This window comes from Pogoniulus pusillus, chromosome 10 (assembly GCF_015220805.1).
Source record: "Pogoniulus pusillus isolate bPogPus1 chromosome 10, bPogPus1.pri, whole genome shotgun sequence".
In the NCBI taxonomy this organism is placed as follows: Eukaryota; Metazoa; Chordata; class Aves; order Piciformes; family Lybiidae; genus Pogoniulus; species Pogoniulus pusillus.
In genome coordinates, this window is record NC_087273.1 from 23,793,532 (window position 1) to 23,808,566 (window position 15,035).

General features: G+C 41.5%; 1 protein-coding gene and 1 long non-coding RNA gene across 8 annotated transcripts in view; one reads left to right on the forward strand and one right to left on the reverse strand.

The window, feature by feature from the left end:
- LOC135178791 (poly(rC)-binding protein 3-like) overlaps nt 1–15,035 on the forward strand; it is a 714,994-nt gene that overhangs the window by 695,592 nt on the left and 4,367 nt on the right. For 5 of the 7 annotated variants that reach the window (XM_064150036.1, XM_064150037.1, XM_064150033.1 and 2 more), the window contains 2 exons: nt 179–348; nt 5,932–6,280. In XM_064150036.1, the coding sequence (XP_064006106.1) occupies nt 179–348; nt 5,932–6,280 (519 nt within the window). Of the gene's footprint in view, nt 1–178; nt 349–1,520; nt 2,680–5,931; nt 6,281–15,035 lie in introns of those variants that run through there. The other 2 variants (XM_064150038.1, XM_064150039.1) reach the window with 2 other exon arrangements.
- Nucleotides 5,173–6,751, reverse strand: LOC135178794 (uncharacterized). The gene is made up of 3 exons (XR_010303748.1): nt 6,456–6,751; nt 6,215–6,335; nt 5,173–5,370 (listed from the first exon to the last, which is right to left on the reverse strand). It is a non-coding gene; the product is annotated as an uncharacterized LOC135178794 (long non-coding RNA).

Here is a 15,035-nt window from a genome sequence, read left to right on the forward strand (position 1 = left end):
AGCAGTAGAACTTGATTTAAAGGCATATGACCATAGAGCAAATTAATTCCAAACAGCACAGCAAAAATCTTTTGACATTGAGCACTTCATAACCATGCTTTTAGCAATGCTACGAACTGCAGTTAAGTGGTTTTTGCTTGTGTCTGTGACACTAATCTCAGTCTTTGTCCCACTCCAGTTAATAGGCTGCATTATTGGCAGACAAGGCAGTAAGATAAATGAAATCAGGCAAATGTCAGGAGCGCAGATCAAGATTGCTAATGCCACAGAAGGCTCTGCAGAACGACAAGTTACAATCACAGGATCCCCTGCAAACATCAGCTTAGCACAGTACCTCATTAATGCAAGGTAAGTTTGCTTTGTAAGTGATAATGCTTCTGCAAGACTGCTCTGTCTGCTCTCCAGAAAATGTCTGTCCTGAATAGATCCAGAAGGTTGCTTTGCAGTGTCCATTTTGCATAGCAGTATTCAATTCCTAGTGATTTGTAAAGCCTGTATCACTAGAACCTGTGATTGCTGTTGGCTCATGTGCAGCAGAGCTTCATCCAGGTACATGTTGAGTGAGAAAAGTTAAAAATATCTGAATAATCACATTAGTATTCATCTAAAATACAGGCAGATAAACTAAATAAAATGGCAATCATAAACTCTTCACAGACCCATTTTACTGCCCTAAATGGCAAATATAGTGAAACAAAATGCAAAACAGATTTAATATCCTAACTGGAAATGGCTACTCAGAGTCATTGACATTTGGTTGCTAAAGAGGCACAGAATTTATTTTTTCAGAGACAGCATCACGATTTTTTTGAAAAGCATTCCCTAATGGGACAGGGTGAGGCTCTCTGCTCCACCAGTTCTTGGGGCCAGAATTAATGGAAGCACTGGCTGTGACAGCTTAAGTCTCTCTCCATTTTGATGGGATTATTTGGAAAAAGAATAAAATAGATGCAGTTAAACATATTTGCAGTTTTCTTGAGACAGTGCAGTGGATACCTTGTTCCCTTGTAAACACTGGACTGAGGCAACATAATGAGGGGAGGATCTGTGTATTTCATTGCCTGTTTAATTTTTTTCCCTCTCAAAATACTGTGATCTGAACCAAGCATTGTGTTTGACTGTGTTTGCTGCTAAGGTACTAGAAAATACGTGATTGATAAGTGGAGCGGATATACAGCTTCCTATGGTCTTAACCTCCTCTCCAGCCCGGTTCTGTAGTGCACCACTAAAGCCACTGTAAATGTCCTGATGAAGGAGGAGGATGTTTGTGCAGCTCTGTGCTACCACAGACAAAAGTACTACTCTCTGTAATTCAGCTTGAAAGTGGCTTCCTAGAGAAAGATTTATTGAGGGGTGGTATCATGAAACTTAAGCCATTTCCAGAATCCTAAACCAACCTACAGCTCTTTTGATTTATATTCTTTGTAGCAAATATAAGTCACTTCCGCAAGCCCTGTAATCAAATAAAAATGTGTTCCCTCCTTTAACCCTTAAGGATATGTTCTTCTCTTGGTGTTCAGGGATTCCCCACACATCGAGACGAGAATAGACCCCTTCATTTTTAGTTGCACAAACACCACATGGCATGCATCTGGATCTCAGAAGATAACAATTTAAGATCTTCAGGACAGCTAAAGCATGCAAATAAAATAATGCACTTATTAATGGAGCTGCAGTGAGCTGCTCACCAGAGACAGAAATATTAGTGAACAAACCTTTGTTTGCCTCACTTTAGCAAAGCCTGTGAACTCTCACACCTCTGTTTAATGATTCTGCTTAATGATTCTTTTGATGGAGTGGGATATATATGAGGTCTTTTAATATACTTTTGCAAAGAAGAAAACTTCTCAGCAGTCGTAACCATGGATATTCTGTGAAGTCTATACTCTGAAACCAGAAACAAAATACTTTCTTCCTGTTGAATTGCTAGACAGAAGTAATTTGTTACCATCATCTACAATAAACCATCATCTATTATTATGTACCATGTATTGAAACTGTACTTAGCTGAAGTGACTTCATTTGTAAATGAAGATCTTAATGTATAATAAATAAGCTCTAAGATAATATAGGACATTAAGGTGACTTTTTCATTTTAAAAAGTGACACTATTCCAGATTTCTCCTTTCACCTGTTCAATTAGATGCTACTACTGCAGCAGTGCCAGTTTGCAATTGCACTGGAGGAAGAATCAAGAAATAGTCAGGCAAGAGGGAGGTCTGCTTTAGCTGAGGTTTAGGTGCTTAGGCAGGTTTCTGAGAGGCAGATCGTGGCTGCTGCTGCCATGCTGGGAGCAAATTTCAGTCCTAACCCTGTTTCTTTTAAAGATGTTGGCATGAAATAAACAGTGTTGGGGAAGCACTGCGTACAGTACCTGGAGAGCCTCAGGTTTAGTCTGATATGTCAAAATAGCAATTACAGTAAAGAAAACCATATAAGCATTCAGGGTAAGGTGGACTTTTTTCTTTTCCCTCCCTCACAAGATCTGTTGTCTTGGATTTGGTTTCCAGAGCTAGTGCTTCTGCATAAATAAATGTCTTGCAGAAGCACAGGATGTAAAAAAAAATCCACAGTATTTCTGAAACCTTCTGTGTGTGTCTTTAAATTATCCTCCAGGCAAAGTTGCCGTCTGTAGAATAATTTTATCTGATTAAGACTTTTACTGAAATCTGGTGTCAAATATGTACATAATATACTATAAATTCCAGATAATATAAATATTGATTCAATATCGAGAGAGATTTACATATTTCTATAGTATTGCTTTGTTTCTGTATTGATTACCCAACACTGACTTTTGTGTCTTAGATTGTTTGCAGAACTGTCTTACTTTCCTGTAAAATCTTTTGTCTCATACCTGGTCTCCACTGTAGCAACTGAATTTTTCACTATCCAATTCCCTCTTCTAGCTTTTATTGAGAATGAACTGTTGTTTGGGTTTCCTGTGTAATATTTGACTTTGAATTATAAGTTAATTGTAGCCAGCAGCACTTGCTCCTTGATGAAGAGCAGTTTCCCAAAGATTTTGGCTTTACTACCATTTTGATGAGAGGTTCATTCACACAGCTAACAGGACTGCCAAAGCCACAGTCAAGCTTTGCTCCCTTCACTAGTTCAAGGTAACACGGGATGTAGTCTTCACTGTATATATTCACAAAATGTAAGTCTTGACATGGATGATGTAAAATTTGCACCATAACACTTTGCAGAAAGGCTGCCTCATCCACTTTCACACTCAATTCTGTTCCATGTACAATGGGTTTGGGAAACTGCCAGTCACAGGACAGCTTATAGCTAACCTGACACAGGTGCACCTTCCGTGTTACCACTGATAAGAATGTAAAGCAGAGCAAATTATCACTTTAATGGTACCTGTGTGAGTACAGCAGAGACAGGGAGTACACCAGCCGAGCAAACCTATTCTCCCTGCCAGTGCAGGGAAGTCTCAGTCTCAGCCCCCATGTCAGCAAGGAGATTTTTCAAATTGTTGTCAGCTGCAAGGTAAGCAAATTTGAAACACCAAGTCCTGCATTTTCTTTGCCTCCCTCCCATAATAATACTGAGTTCAAAATATTTAAAAACCCTACTGAATTTTTCAGAACCTGCTAAGATACCATCACGTAACTCCTGCACCCCAAGCGGAGGACGTACACGGGAGCTGGCTACACCGGTTCAGTATTCTTGATGTAAATGCACTGTGCGAGCAGATTGCAAGTAGCGTAGCTAGCAGTGCAAGGGCACCCTGTGTTCCACAAAGAGCAACCCTGCTGCAAGACTTAGAAAGACTTGGGAGCTGCTCAGCCATGGGCACAGATAAACACCATGGGGTAGGATCCAAAGCTTTACCTCCTGTAAATGGGTGCTCATTTTACGCACTCAACCTTCTCTCCTCCTGGTCCCTCAGAGAAGACAAACACCTTCCAACTGCTCAGCAAAAGCCACCAAGGATTTAATACTCCAAGCATGCTCTTTCTTTTATGAGGAAGAGTGGAGTTTGGTGCTCAGGTATTTCCCTCTCTCCTCCATGCTCCTCTCCCCAGCTCAGACTTTCTCCAAGTATCCTATCACTGTCAGCAGCAATGCTTTGGAAAACTGCAGTCCAGTGTCTCCATCTTCTCTGTTATGATGGTTGATCACTTATGTCCTTGCCCTTGCACAAAGCAGGCAGGCCTTCTGGTCATTGTATTTCTCAGCCATGAATAGACCAGAGGCTGTTACTTTCAAAGCTGCATGTAAGTCTAAGGGTGAGGAAAAGCAAGGCTCTTCTAGGCCTTGAGCAGGGTGACCACATGCCTCTCCCATCCTGTAGCCTGGCTACAGCTGCTCTCTAAGCCTGCACACCCAACCCCTATCTACCAACAGGAACCAGCACAAACCTTGTGCTGGAAAGCTTCCACAGACCAGGTGGGACCTAATAAAGAAGTGGCAGGTCTTTCTGTATGGCCAAGCAGTTGGCTCACTGGCATTCCACTCTGGGAGGGAGAAGCTACTGCAGCTCCTCAGCTCACCTGAGGAGAAAGCCCAGGAGCCTGACAAAATAGTTAATTACATGTACTAACCCATACATGGAGTTAGTACATGTAGAACTGTAGCTGGTGCTATTTACATGGTAGGCTGACATACCTCACAGCTGGTTACATACAAAATGCATCCTGAAATACGTGCTTAGGTTGTCTGCCAACCCAAAAGCCAGCTCACAGGCTGCAACAAGCAAAGAGCAAACGGAGAGTTGAACTAGGTAAACATTTGGTCACAACAAAACAACAATTGCATCCTTGGAATTGCTGTGTTTTTATTTCTAACATGTACAGAAAAGCCTAAGCATGTGGGCCAGACTCATCGCACCTGCCGGTGGGTGGGAGTTAGACAGGACATGATATTCAACAGCCTCCAGAGCCTGCTGTTGCCTTGGGCAGGGAGGTCGGGTTCAATCAACTTACCTGGTACTGATGTGTATGTTGTATCCTTGTAGGACTTCGTCTGTCAGGTGCTGTTAAGCTCTCTTTTATGTTCACTGTAACCACTGCCACAAGCTCAGAAAGGATCCTGTTGCTGTGGGAACCAGGGTGTTTTTCTCTCTTTTTTTTTGTTTCCTGGTTCCTTATAATTAGATTGCATGAATACTTTGTTGTGGTTTAAAGACACTCTGAAGAAATTAGAAATGGAAGCGAATGCTGGCTAATCAGGTTTGGTTTATGTGGGAAATGCACAATGACTTCAACAGCTGATGAAATGAAAAACGACCTTTCTAAACCAAACCAAAACAAACCCCCACCCACCAGAACTTTATGCCTTAGATGAAAGCATCCAATTGTTGTCCAGTCTCCTCTCGTCCTAGCAAATCCAATCATTGTCCAGTCTCCTCTCTTCCTAGCAAAATGACAAAAGGTACTGTTTATGTCACAAAATTGACAAACTGAAAAACTACTAAAACCCCCCGTGTCCCCCTTTCAAAAATGCCAGCATTTTGAAAAGCAAAATTCACCGTTACCAGTGCTGGGGAGTAAACGTCATCGTTACTTTTAAGTTTTCTTTTAAGTTTTGGTTTTTTCCATCTTTTTACCATTACCTGCATTCCTTAGAGTTCCCCCTTTCCCTGTGCAGAATAAACTAGCAAACCCCTCCAACCGGTTTTGGTTTTTTGGAAAAACTTGTCTCAGTGATGTTTTCACCATCAAACCATGAGCAGCCCTTTTGTTAGTTCTCTTCCTTAACACATAACATGTTCCTCCTATGACCCTCATTTCCCTTTTTCCTCTCTCCCCCCTGTCCCACTCGTCTGTCCACCTGGTCCACCGATCTAATCCTGACCTTTCGTGGTTGCTGTTCCTCCCGCCATTCCTCCCTCCTCCTCTTCCTCCTCCTCCCTGCCCCATCACCCTGGCTGGACCTTCCCAACCTATTTGTTCCTCTTCCTCTCTTCGTTTGCAGCTTAGAGATGGCTAAAGTCAGCACCCAGACCGCTTCCGTCACGACCCCTGTTGACCTCAACATGAACCTCTCTCAGTCTGCCACCCCTACCTCCACCCCCACCTCCATGGCCGTGCTGGCGGCCGCCTCCGCCGTTACCGTCAGTACCCCCCCTCCCCTGCCAACTCTGCCAACCACCCACTATGCCGTTCCTGTCTCCAGTCTGCTTGGCATGAAAACTGTCCCACTCCTGGCACTAAATGCCGCGGCTGCCGCGGGGGCCACGGGGAGTTTGTCCGCTTACACTGCCAAAATTCCTTCGACGAGTGGGGTTAAGAAATCTGACCGCCAGAAGTTTGCTCCATATTGAAGGGATGAGACACAATGCAAGCTTTGCCAGCTCTACCAAGAGTCTCTGGTAGCTCCTAGTTATGAAGGAAACAATACGGCATCTCTTACTTGCTGTTCAATCGCTTAGTGTTAACTGCTACCGACTCAAGTCGTCTTCCGCTCTGCTTAACAACTAACGCCCAGGCACAACCTACCAACTAGTTCCAACAGCAGGCGAGTGCTAGCCCAGGGCCTTTCCCTGACAACACCTTCCTGATGCTGGCGCCACCGCCAGGGCTGGCCTTTGGCGGCCCTGCAGCACAGGTGGGTTGCCACCATCCCAGCAAGGAGACATCTGGAGAGAAAAGATATGTAAATGAGGCAAAATTTGTACAGCCAGGTCTCTTCTGCCAGGTCCCTGCTTCAGCAGTGCTGCCTGTCACATTAATACACATGCAGCCTCTTCAAGGGATCCCTCCAAGTACAAAACAGATAGGCACCGCTGATGATTTTTTCTGTTGCTAACTGCCTGCACATGTATTACTTGTAATGACTGCCAATGCCCCTGAAATCCCCCCTGGTAATTCTGTTGTTCTCAACAGACCTGCAGACTCCCACTTTCCCTGCCCAAACACATGCCTGTGAGCAAGAGGTAAGGGCTAGGAAGTACCAAACCTCAGGTACTTCTATGTACACCAAATTATGCTTTCTGGTCTGAGAAGAACTGCTAAATTAAAACTATTAAAAGACAGTAAGATATAGTGTCAGGCACCTATGCCTTTCCACTGCATTCTTCTAAAGGCTGCAACAATTCTTCTCTGGTTTGGAAAAAACAGAACTCTGCTTTAGGGAGGGGGAGCATGCTCCTCCTTTTCAACTCAGATATTTAACTCATATATACCGACTAAGTACTTATTTTTGCTAGTACTTAATAGCAGGTACAAGTCACACAATATACAGTCACGAATTCTGGTTCCCTTCCTGCATGTCATAAGATCATAGGCTGCTGGGGTTGGAAGGGACCTTCAGAGATCACTGGGTCCTACCACCCCTGCCAAAGCTGCATCACCCAGGGCAGGCCACACAGGAACACGTCCAGGTTGGCTTTGAAAGTCTCCAGAGGAGACTCCACAACCTCTCTGGGCAGTCTGTTCCAGTGCTCTGTCACTCTCACAGTAAAGAAGTTTCCCCTCATGTTGAGGTGGAGCTTGACCTGTTCTAGCTTATATCCATTATTACCAGGTGACACTGAAAAGAGCCTGTCCCCTTCCTCTTGACACTCACCCCTCAGATATTCACAGACATTAATAAGATTCCCCTCTCAGCCTTCTCCAGACTAAACAGTCCCAATCCTCTCAATCTTTCTTTATAGGAGACTTGTTGAAGTCCCTTAATCATCCTCACAGTATCACCAAGGTTGGAAGAGACCTCACAGATCATCAAGTCCAACCCTTTACCACAGAGCTCAAGGCTAGACCATGGCACCAAGTGCCACGTCCAACCCTGCCTTGAACAGCTCCAGGGATGGCGACTCCACCACCTCCCTGGGCAGCCCATTCCAGTGTCCAATGACTCTCTCAGTGAAGAACTTTATCCTCATAGCTTTTCATTGGACTGTCTCCAGAAGGTCCCAGTAGATCCCTGTCTCTCTTGAATTGGGAAGCCCAAAACTGGATACACTACCCAAATGTGGTCTCACCAGGTCTCCTTCCCCTCCAGGTAGAGGGGAGGGAGAAGCTTCCTATACCTGCTATTTTGGTCAGCCAAAATGATTTAGTTTTCTTAGGTTTCTGTACAAAATACAATCCCTATTGAACTCACCACTAATCATGCAATCAGGTTGTGTTTTAATTAATACAATCTAGCATTTATCAAAGAAGGTGCAAAGCTTGCTGCCTGGACAGGTTGCATCCCTACAATGAGACATTCAGATTAATCAAAACCAAACATCTAATTTCAGCCCAGTAGAAGAGAGCTGGGGAATGCAATGGCTGGTTACTAGCTGTTGGAACTAGTTTTGAACTGCATTTTGTTTGTTTTTTTCATCCACCTTCTTTTTAATTCCCATTGCATAACTCAGTAATGCAATATTGCTTTCCTCTGCACTTCCGAATCCAGAATCCCATTAACCTGCTATATTCATCCACTTTGCACTCCTTGGACACAAAGCTTTAACAACTGAACTGTAATCAGTGCATTTTAATATAAACTAAAAACACAATGCAAATGCAATACTTTTTAAAACATGGTATTTCGAAGTGTGTTATTATTGTATAGGGCTAAGTACTATCTCAGTATTTTGTGTCTCCCTGTATTCTGTGGGCTTTTCTTCACCTTAGTTCCTTTGCACTAAGAGGTTTTGCCACTGTAAACATTTATAGAACTGCCACTGTTACAGTTTGCACTTATGCAAATGGGGGTTTTGTTTGGTTTTGTTGTTTGTTTGGATCTGTTGATTGTTTGGATCTGGCTTTTGTATTTTTTTCTTTTTTTTTTTTTTTCCCTTTAATTTTCACCTTTTTGCGTATATAATGAAGGAAAAACTGGAAATAACGTCAAGGTACCTCAGCTATTTAACAGCTCTAGAAAACTGCTGTACATTTTTTTTCTGGACTATTGTAACTGCTTCAATAACTGACATTTAGGGGGAAAAAAATCCCACCCAACAAACTACCAAGCTCTGTGTGAGAAAACTTGCATGCACTGCAATGCTGTTCTATGCTGGTTGTACTCAAGTGTTATTTTTTAATAGTGAGAAGATTTTTTCCCCCTTTTTCACCCCCTTTTGTTTTCCATGTTTTGTTTGGTTTGGTTTTTTTTTCTACATTTTCGGCTGTTGTCAGAAGTTATTGGCCTGGGGGTTCTATAATGTATCTCGTCACATCCTAGCACATTAGCCACCAGACACGATGTCCCCACAGTCCCATGAGACAGTGTTTTCTATGGACTATCCTACAGAGGAGTTTCTGGCATTTCTAACTTTCTTATTCTGAGACATCAAAAGAACAAAAATACTTCCTTTACTCTTTAAACAAGTGTGCTTCCTAACTCTTGTGTTGCTTTCATTACTGTTCCAGTTTTAACACTGTTGTGGCTCATAACATAAAACAATGTTGGTTTTGGGAATTACTTTTCATTGATGTTCATGCTTTGGCTAATCTGTATAAAAGCATGGGCCATTAGTGTTCTAAACCACTGTATTCAGCTAGAGACTTGACAGTAAATTAAAAAAGATGTTTTTATAAGTAATTTTTTCCTGGTTTAAGAAAAAAAAAACACCACAAACAAAAAAAACCACAAGAACATGGTAGCTTTGTGCATACAACTGTTGTGTTGTTTAAACTTTGTTCTTTGTAACCGAGTTGCTAATTTGTCATTTGAGAGAAACTATTTTATGGATTGTCAAAATAAGGTCACAAGACAAATTGCTTGTTTTCATTAATGATTAAAGGTTTTGTATCACCATGTTTAAGGTCCCAGTGCTCATTGGGCAAGAATATAACAACTTTGCAACACTGGCATTGTTAGAAAGTACATTAGCCCCTTGTCAGGAATGATGAGCCTTTTCACCAGTGCATGGAGACAGGTTACGTAATTAGTAGAGTAAGCAGGATTTCCAAAAAACCTTATTTGTTTTTTAACAGAGTTGGTCTCAGAGAATTTCTTGCACTGTATAGAAATGACAGGATTTAGCTTCTTGCTGTAGGAAGTCACTGTTTTGTGTCTTGTGTTTTCCCATGCTGCTTTTAAGATCAGATACTAAGGAAAGAAAAAGAGGAACAAAAGAACAAGCTTGGGTACAGAGTACATTATGAATTCTACCCTTCCCGTTTTCCCATTCCTAGCAGCACTGTTCCATGACAAGGCTTCTGAGCAGCACCCTTAACTGGCCAGGAAACTAGCGTGGCAATTTGCATTAAAATCCAAGAACAGCTGGCCCAGGGGAAGTGTTGCATCCTGCCCAGAGACTCTGAGCCATTTGGCTCCTTCTCTGGATCTGCTGAAACATTCACAGCCTCCAGTTACCTCTTCACTGGAGAGTGAAAGAGGGGGACTGGTGCCAAGTTGTTGCTGCATACAGCACTTGTGCCCACCTCTTAGGGCACTGGCAGTACTTGCGCATTTACTGCGTTATCCTCATGAGAGAGCAGAGGCTTTGGCAGTGCGAGTAGAATCCTTTATGAAGTGAGACTAATCCTACAACCTCCTTCCCTGCTCTACTAAGGTCTATACTTGTCTCTGTGTATTTAGCTTGGGGTCCTAGTTCCCCTCACTGCCCTGGCTGAGTACTTGAGAGACGTTACTACTGTTACTTTCCATGAGATCTAGGGTACAGATAGTTCCTACGTGTGCGGGACTTGAGTCCAAGCCTGGAACCACGATCTGACCACAACGTGCATACAGACTTGGAAACATGCATAGAAGTCAACAGCTTTTTTTTTTTTTTCCCCAGCCACAAAGCAACTCTTGATAACAAAGGCTGCTGAAGAGGACAACAGAATGCCTCATTTTATCGCAGTGCCTAGGAAGCCTTACGCAATGTTGAATTAGCTATTCCAACCCTTAGGCTTAAAGAGCAAGAGAGTGTAGGACTAACCTTGACAAAAATTTGTTATTATTACTTCAAATATATTTTAAGAAATATAAATGTATTTTAAGTTCTTACTCTTGAGAGATGGAGCTGCTTTCACAGCAGAGATCTCCATGCTCTCCAGCTCCTCAACAGCAAAAAGCCTGGCTACCATAAATGAAAAAAACCCAGTCTTTATTGCAGCTTAACAGTAAGTAGGTCAAGGCTTTGCTCTCCCAGTAAAGCTGCCAGGCAAAGAGCATGAGCAGCTGTTGTGTAATGCATCTTTCACATCAATAACTTCCCACATGCCTTGAAGAACTGGTCAGGAAAGTGTGAGATTTAAGCAAACTAGTTCAGGGGCACTTTTGTGTGCAGAATGTGCAGAGGAGACATAAATAAAGACACATAAAGGAAGAAAAAAAAAAGAGTCTTTTGAGAGGGTATTTGCAAAAAAAAATTACAGGCAGAAGCATGATAAAAACTAGGAAAAAGAGTTCTGAATGGCAAGAAAAAAATTCCAAGATAGCTTCAATATGCAAAATAGGCAAATGGAACACAAGGGGGTATACCTGGGGCACAGGGGGTAGGGTGTAAGTAAAAACCATTATCCAAGCTAAAAAAAATAAATCACTCATTCCCAAAGGCAGGAAGAACTGCCCAATATGAAAGTCACTGCCCACACAACTGTGTTTCCACATGAAAGCTAGCACAAGTTCTGCTGCTTTCATACCATCAAAGCAGTATGAGAGTTCGGGCTAGTATGTCAAATTAATTCAAGCAATGCTGTTGTGTTTCTCAAGTGAAAAAAAAAAGGAAAAAAAAAAAAAAGAGAAGAAGGTGAATGCTGGCTGTAACAGTCAGCCAGAATGAAAACAAACCGAGTTAAAGGTGTTCAGCCACATCACCTAGTTCACTGCTAATATGCAGTATTTTCACAGTATCACAGGTCGGTAGGGGTTGGAGAGGACCTCCAGAGATCAAGTTGAAGAAGAATGCATTCAGGCAGGTTATTGAAGTCTCCAGAGGAGATTCCACAGCCTCTCTGGGGCAGTCTGCTTGAATTTTCCATCACCCTCAAAGTCCTCCTGCTTCCTCTTTTCAGTTCTCACATGTAGCCAGAAGGCATCTATGACCTAAAGGCACGTGCCAGTCAAGGCTCCCAGGAAGCTAATAGCATAAATCTCACTAATGCCATTAATGTAGTCACTTGTAAGAGCCACAGCCTCATCAACCTGCACTTGCAAAGTGTTTCGGCAAGGTTGCACATGACAGTCTTAAAGCACAGACTGAGCCTTCATCATCCAAACTAAGCAGAAATGAAAGCATCCTTTTCTTCATTTTTTAATACCCAATAGCATGGGAACCAGAGCACATCACCAGGATGGAGCAGATCCAAATGCAGTTTCTTCTATATCTTCATACCTCAGCTGAATGTGTTTCAGCACTTTTTAAAAATGTACTCAGAACAGGATCTTTCTGTTTTCAGATGAATGTCACAATTGAAAAGAAAGTCACATATGATCACTAATGCAATTATTTTACAGTAGCACACACAGCTTCTGTAGAAAAGACTTAAATTGTTAGGCTGCTAATCTAGATCACAGGAACTGTGCATTCAAGGAACAGCACTGAGAGGAGAGATTTGAATAGAGATCTTTCAGGTCCTCCATAGCTGTAACAGCCAATTACAGAAGACATCAGTTCCTCCGCTGTATTTGTGGGAGAAGGATCTGGTTTCAGTGTCTACAGAAGGGAACTGCTCGCTATTTTTTTAGTTCTAAATTAAGTGAAGAACAAAAGTTTAAATGAAGGCAGATACTGAAAAACTGCTTCAAATGAGGAAATGTGCATCTCTTGGTCAGAGTGACACTTTCTAGAAATACAAGTATGTAACTGCCTTTTTTGCCACCAAAGCACACTTAGTCCGTGGTTCCGGAAGAACAGAGTCATGTTCATCTGTTTCTGCATCAACACATGTGTCGTGTCACTCTAACAACAGGGAATTTCTGAAACACTGTATGCTCACACTATGGCTTCTAACGACAGCTACAGCATGGGCTAAGTGTCTGATTTCCTAGTGCAAGCTTTATAGATTATATGAAAAAAAGAAATACTTGAGTCATATGGCTTCTCTCACTAAAGCTACTTCTAGCTCAGTATTCTTAAGATGCAAAACTACAAGGAATTTAATTACAGTGTCATGTAACTAGCACAATTTTTCTCCCTTCAGATGGGGTTTATTAGCATGGGGGTGGACCAAAGCTCATGTTAATGGGATTTTTAACCAGCCTTTGTAATTCTGAAACAGAATTTAAAATTACATGCTTTAGTGGAGAAATGGCAATCATGCTAGCAAACAAGTACCTTGTTTTTTTTGTTGGTGCTGCTATTTTAATTTAGTTTGGTTGATTTTGCACTTTGGGGCTCCCCTGTACCAAATACAGATCTTTTTCCATATCTACTTCTAAGTCATGACTTAGAATAAGTAGAAGCTTATTTTTTCCATGGCAGGAGAGAAGATAGCACACAGGTTACCATTTGTGAGTGTTTGCACTTGGCACAGAACAGATGACTACCAAGAACCAGCAGTTGCACACACGTGCCTGAACACACATATTGTGTCTCTCAAAGTCACTTAGCAGTTTCGAAACCACTAAGCTGGGAGAATCACAACTATTTTTTAATGGCCCAGAATTCCAGTTCTTAAGTAACACAGTATTTATTAATATATCAAGAAATAAAGATTGCAAATGGTAAGTCTTCCCTCTTAATCCAAATTCTTCCATTTTCTGGAAGCCCTGCAGACCATCTCTACTGTTTAAAAATGGAACAAAAAGAAGTTTTAAGGATATTAGTACATATTTTTAAAAATAATTCTTTTCTCTGGTTAATCATCTGAATAACTCATCGTAAGTTCATTAAATTGTTTTCTGAGGACTGACTTAAAATATAAATTATGTCTACGTTTTTCTAGGATGTAGGAGAGCATTTACTGTGGTATATTAGCTTGACTATTCAGTAAGGTTGGGATAATTCCCTCTTTGGCCTTATAGCCAAGGGTATTTCCATTGCTAAAAAGGAGGATGATATCTTGCCCTCTCGACAGAACATCACTGGCCACACTGGGTACAGATAGCAAAGTCACTCCTTCACAAAACTCTCTAAAAGTTTTCTTTTAAATGCTCAAGAAATGTACACTATTAGCTGCACAAAACTTGTAACCCACACTATTTGTGGATCTATGAGATTCCTCCAAGGAAAAAAGCACCAACTTCTAAACAAGCAAGAACGAGGGCCCAGAGCTGTCAGTTTTACTCCCACAGTAATCCACACAACCACAGCTTGGTCCATCATCTTGACTCTCAACAGAAGTTATGCAAGGATAGATTGATGAGTTATCCAGTGTTTACTCCTAACATCTACTTTGACTAATTAAAACAGACTGCACTAGTTTGAATTTGAATGCACAAGTTCTCTGCACTGTAACTAAACTCTGTCTTAAGCTTCTTATTTTAGAGATCTCTGAAGAGGAAGGCAACTGAACTAATCCCCTGAATTGCACTGATGTTCATTTTTTTGCATAATACTAAATGGATCTTTCATTACAGCATGATAGGTACCTTCTGCATTGATATTCAAATGTTTCATGCTATAGAAGGGAATTTTATTTCGGTTTCGGTCCAACTAAGTTTTCTCCAGCTTGCCAAAAGATTATTTTTTTAATGCTCTCTGAATGTTTCCATATTGCAGTACCCTCTGAATGTTGCTACCTATACAACAGCAACAATTCATGAAAGACTAAAGTGCTGCATCAAACATTTTAGCAGTAACAGCTACTCACACTTGCAGTTACTAAACCAACAAAATGGCTTGTAAGCCAGCACAAGTGAGCAGAAATAAATGAATGCCCAAAACTGCTCAGGACCATTGCTTGAATTTTTACAGCTTTATAAATATCTGAACCCAAGGACTGGGGAAATCAGGAGTGGCAAAGGACCAACTCACAGTATGGGAAGAGCTGCCACAGTATCAAGTCTTTCTTGAAAACAGACAAATCAAACACCTAGCTTTAGTTTTGGTGTTGCTTGGTTAATAAATATCCAACCAAGGCAAATATCTAGAATGCTTTCACAAGAACAAAGCTTAGTTCCTCCCTTTAAAACCTCACGAATGGGTTTTTAAACTAGAATCTAAAAGGAGGAAAATGTTAAGCTTTTCCTTC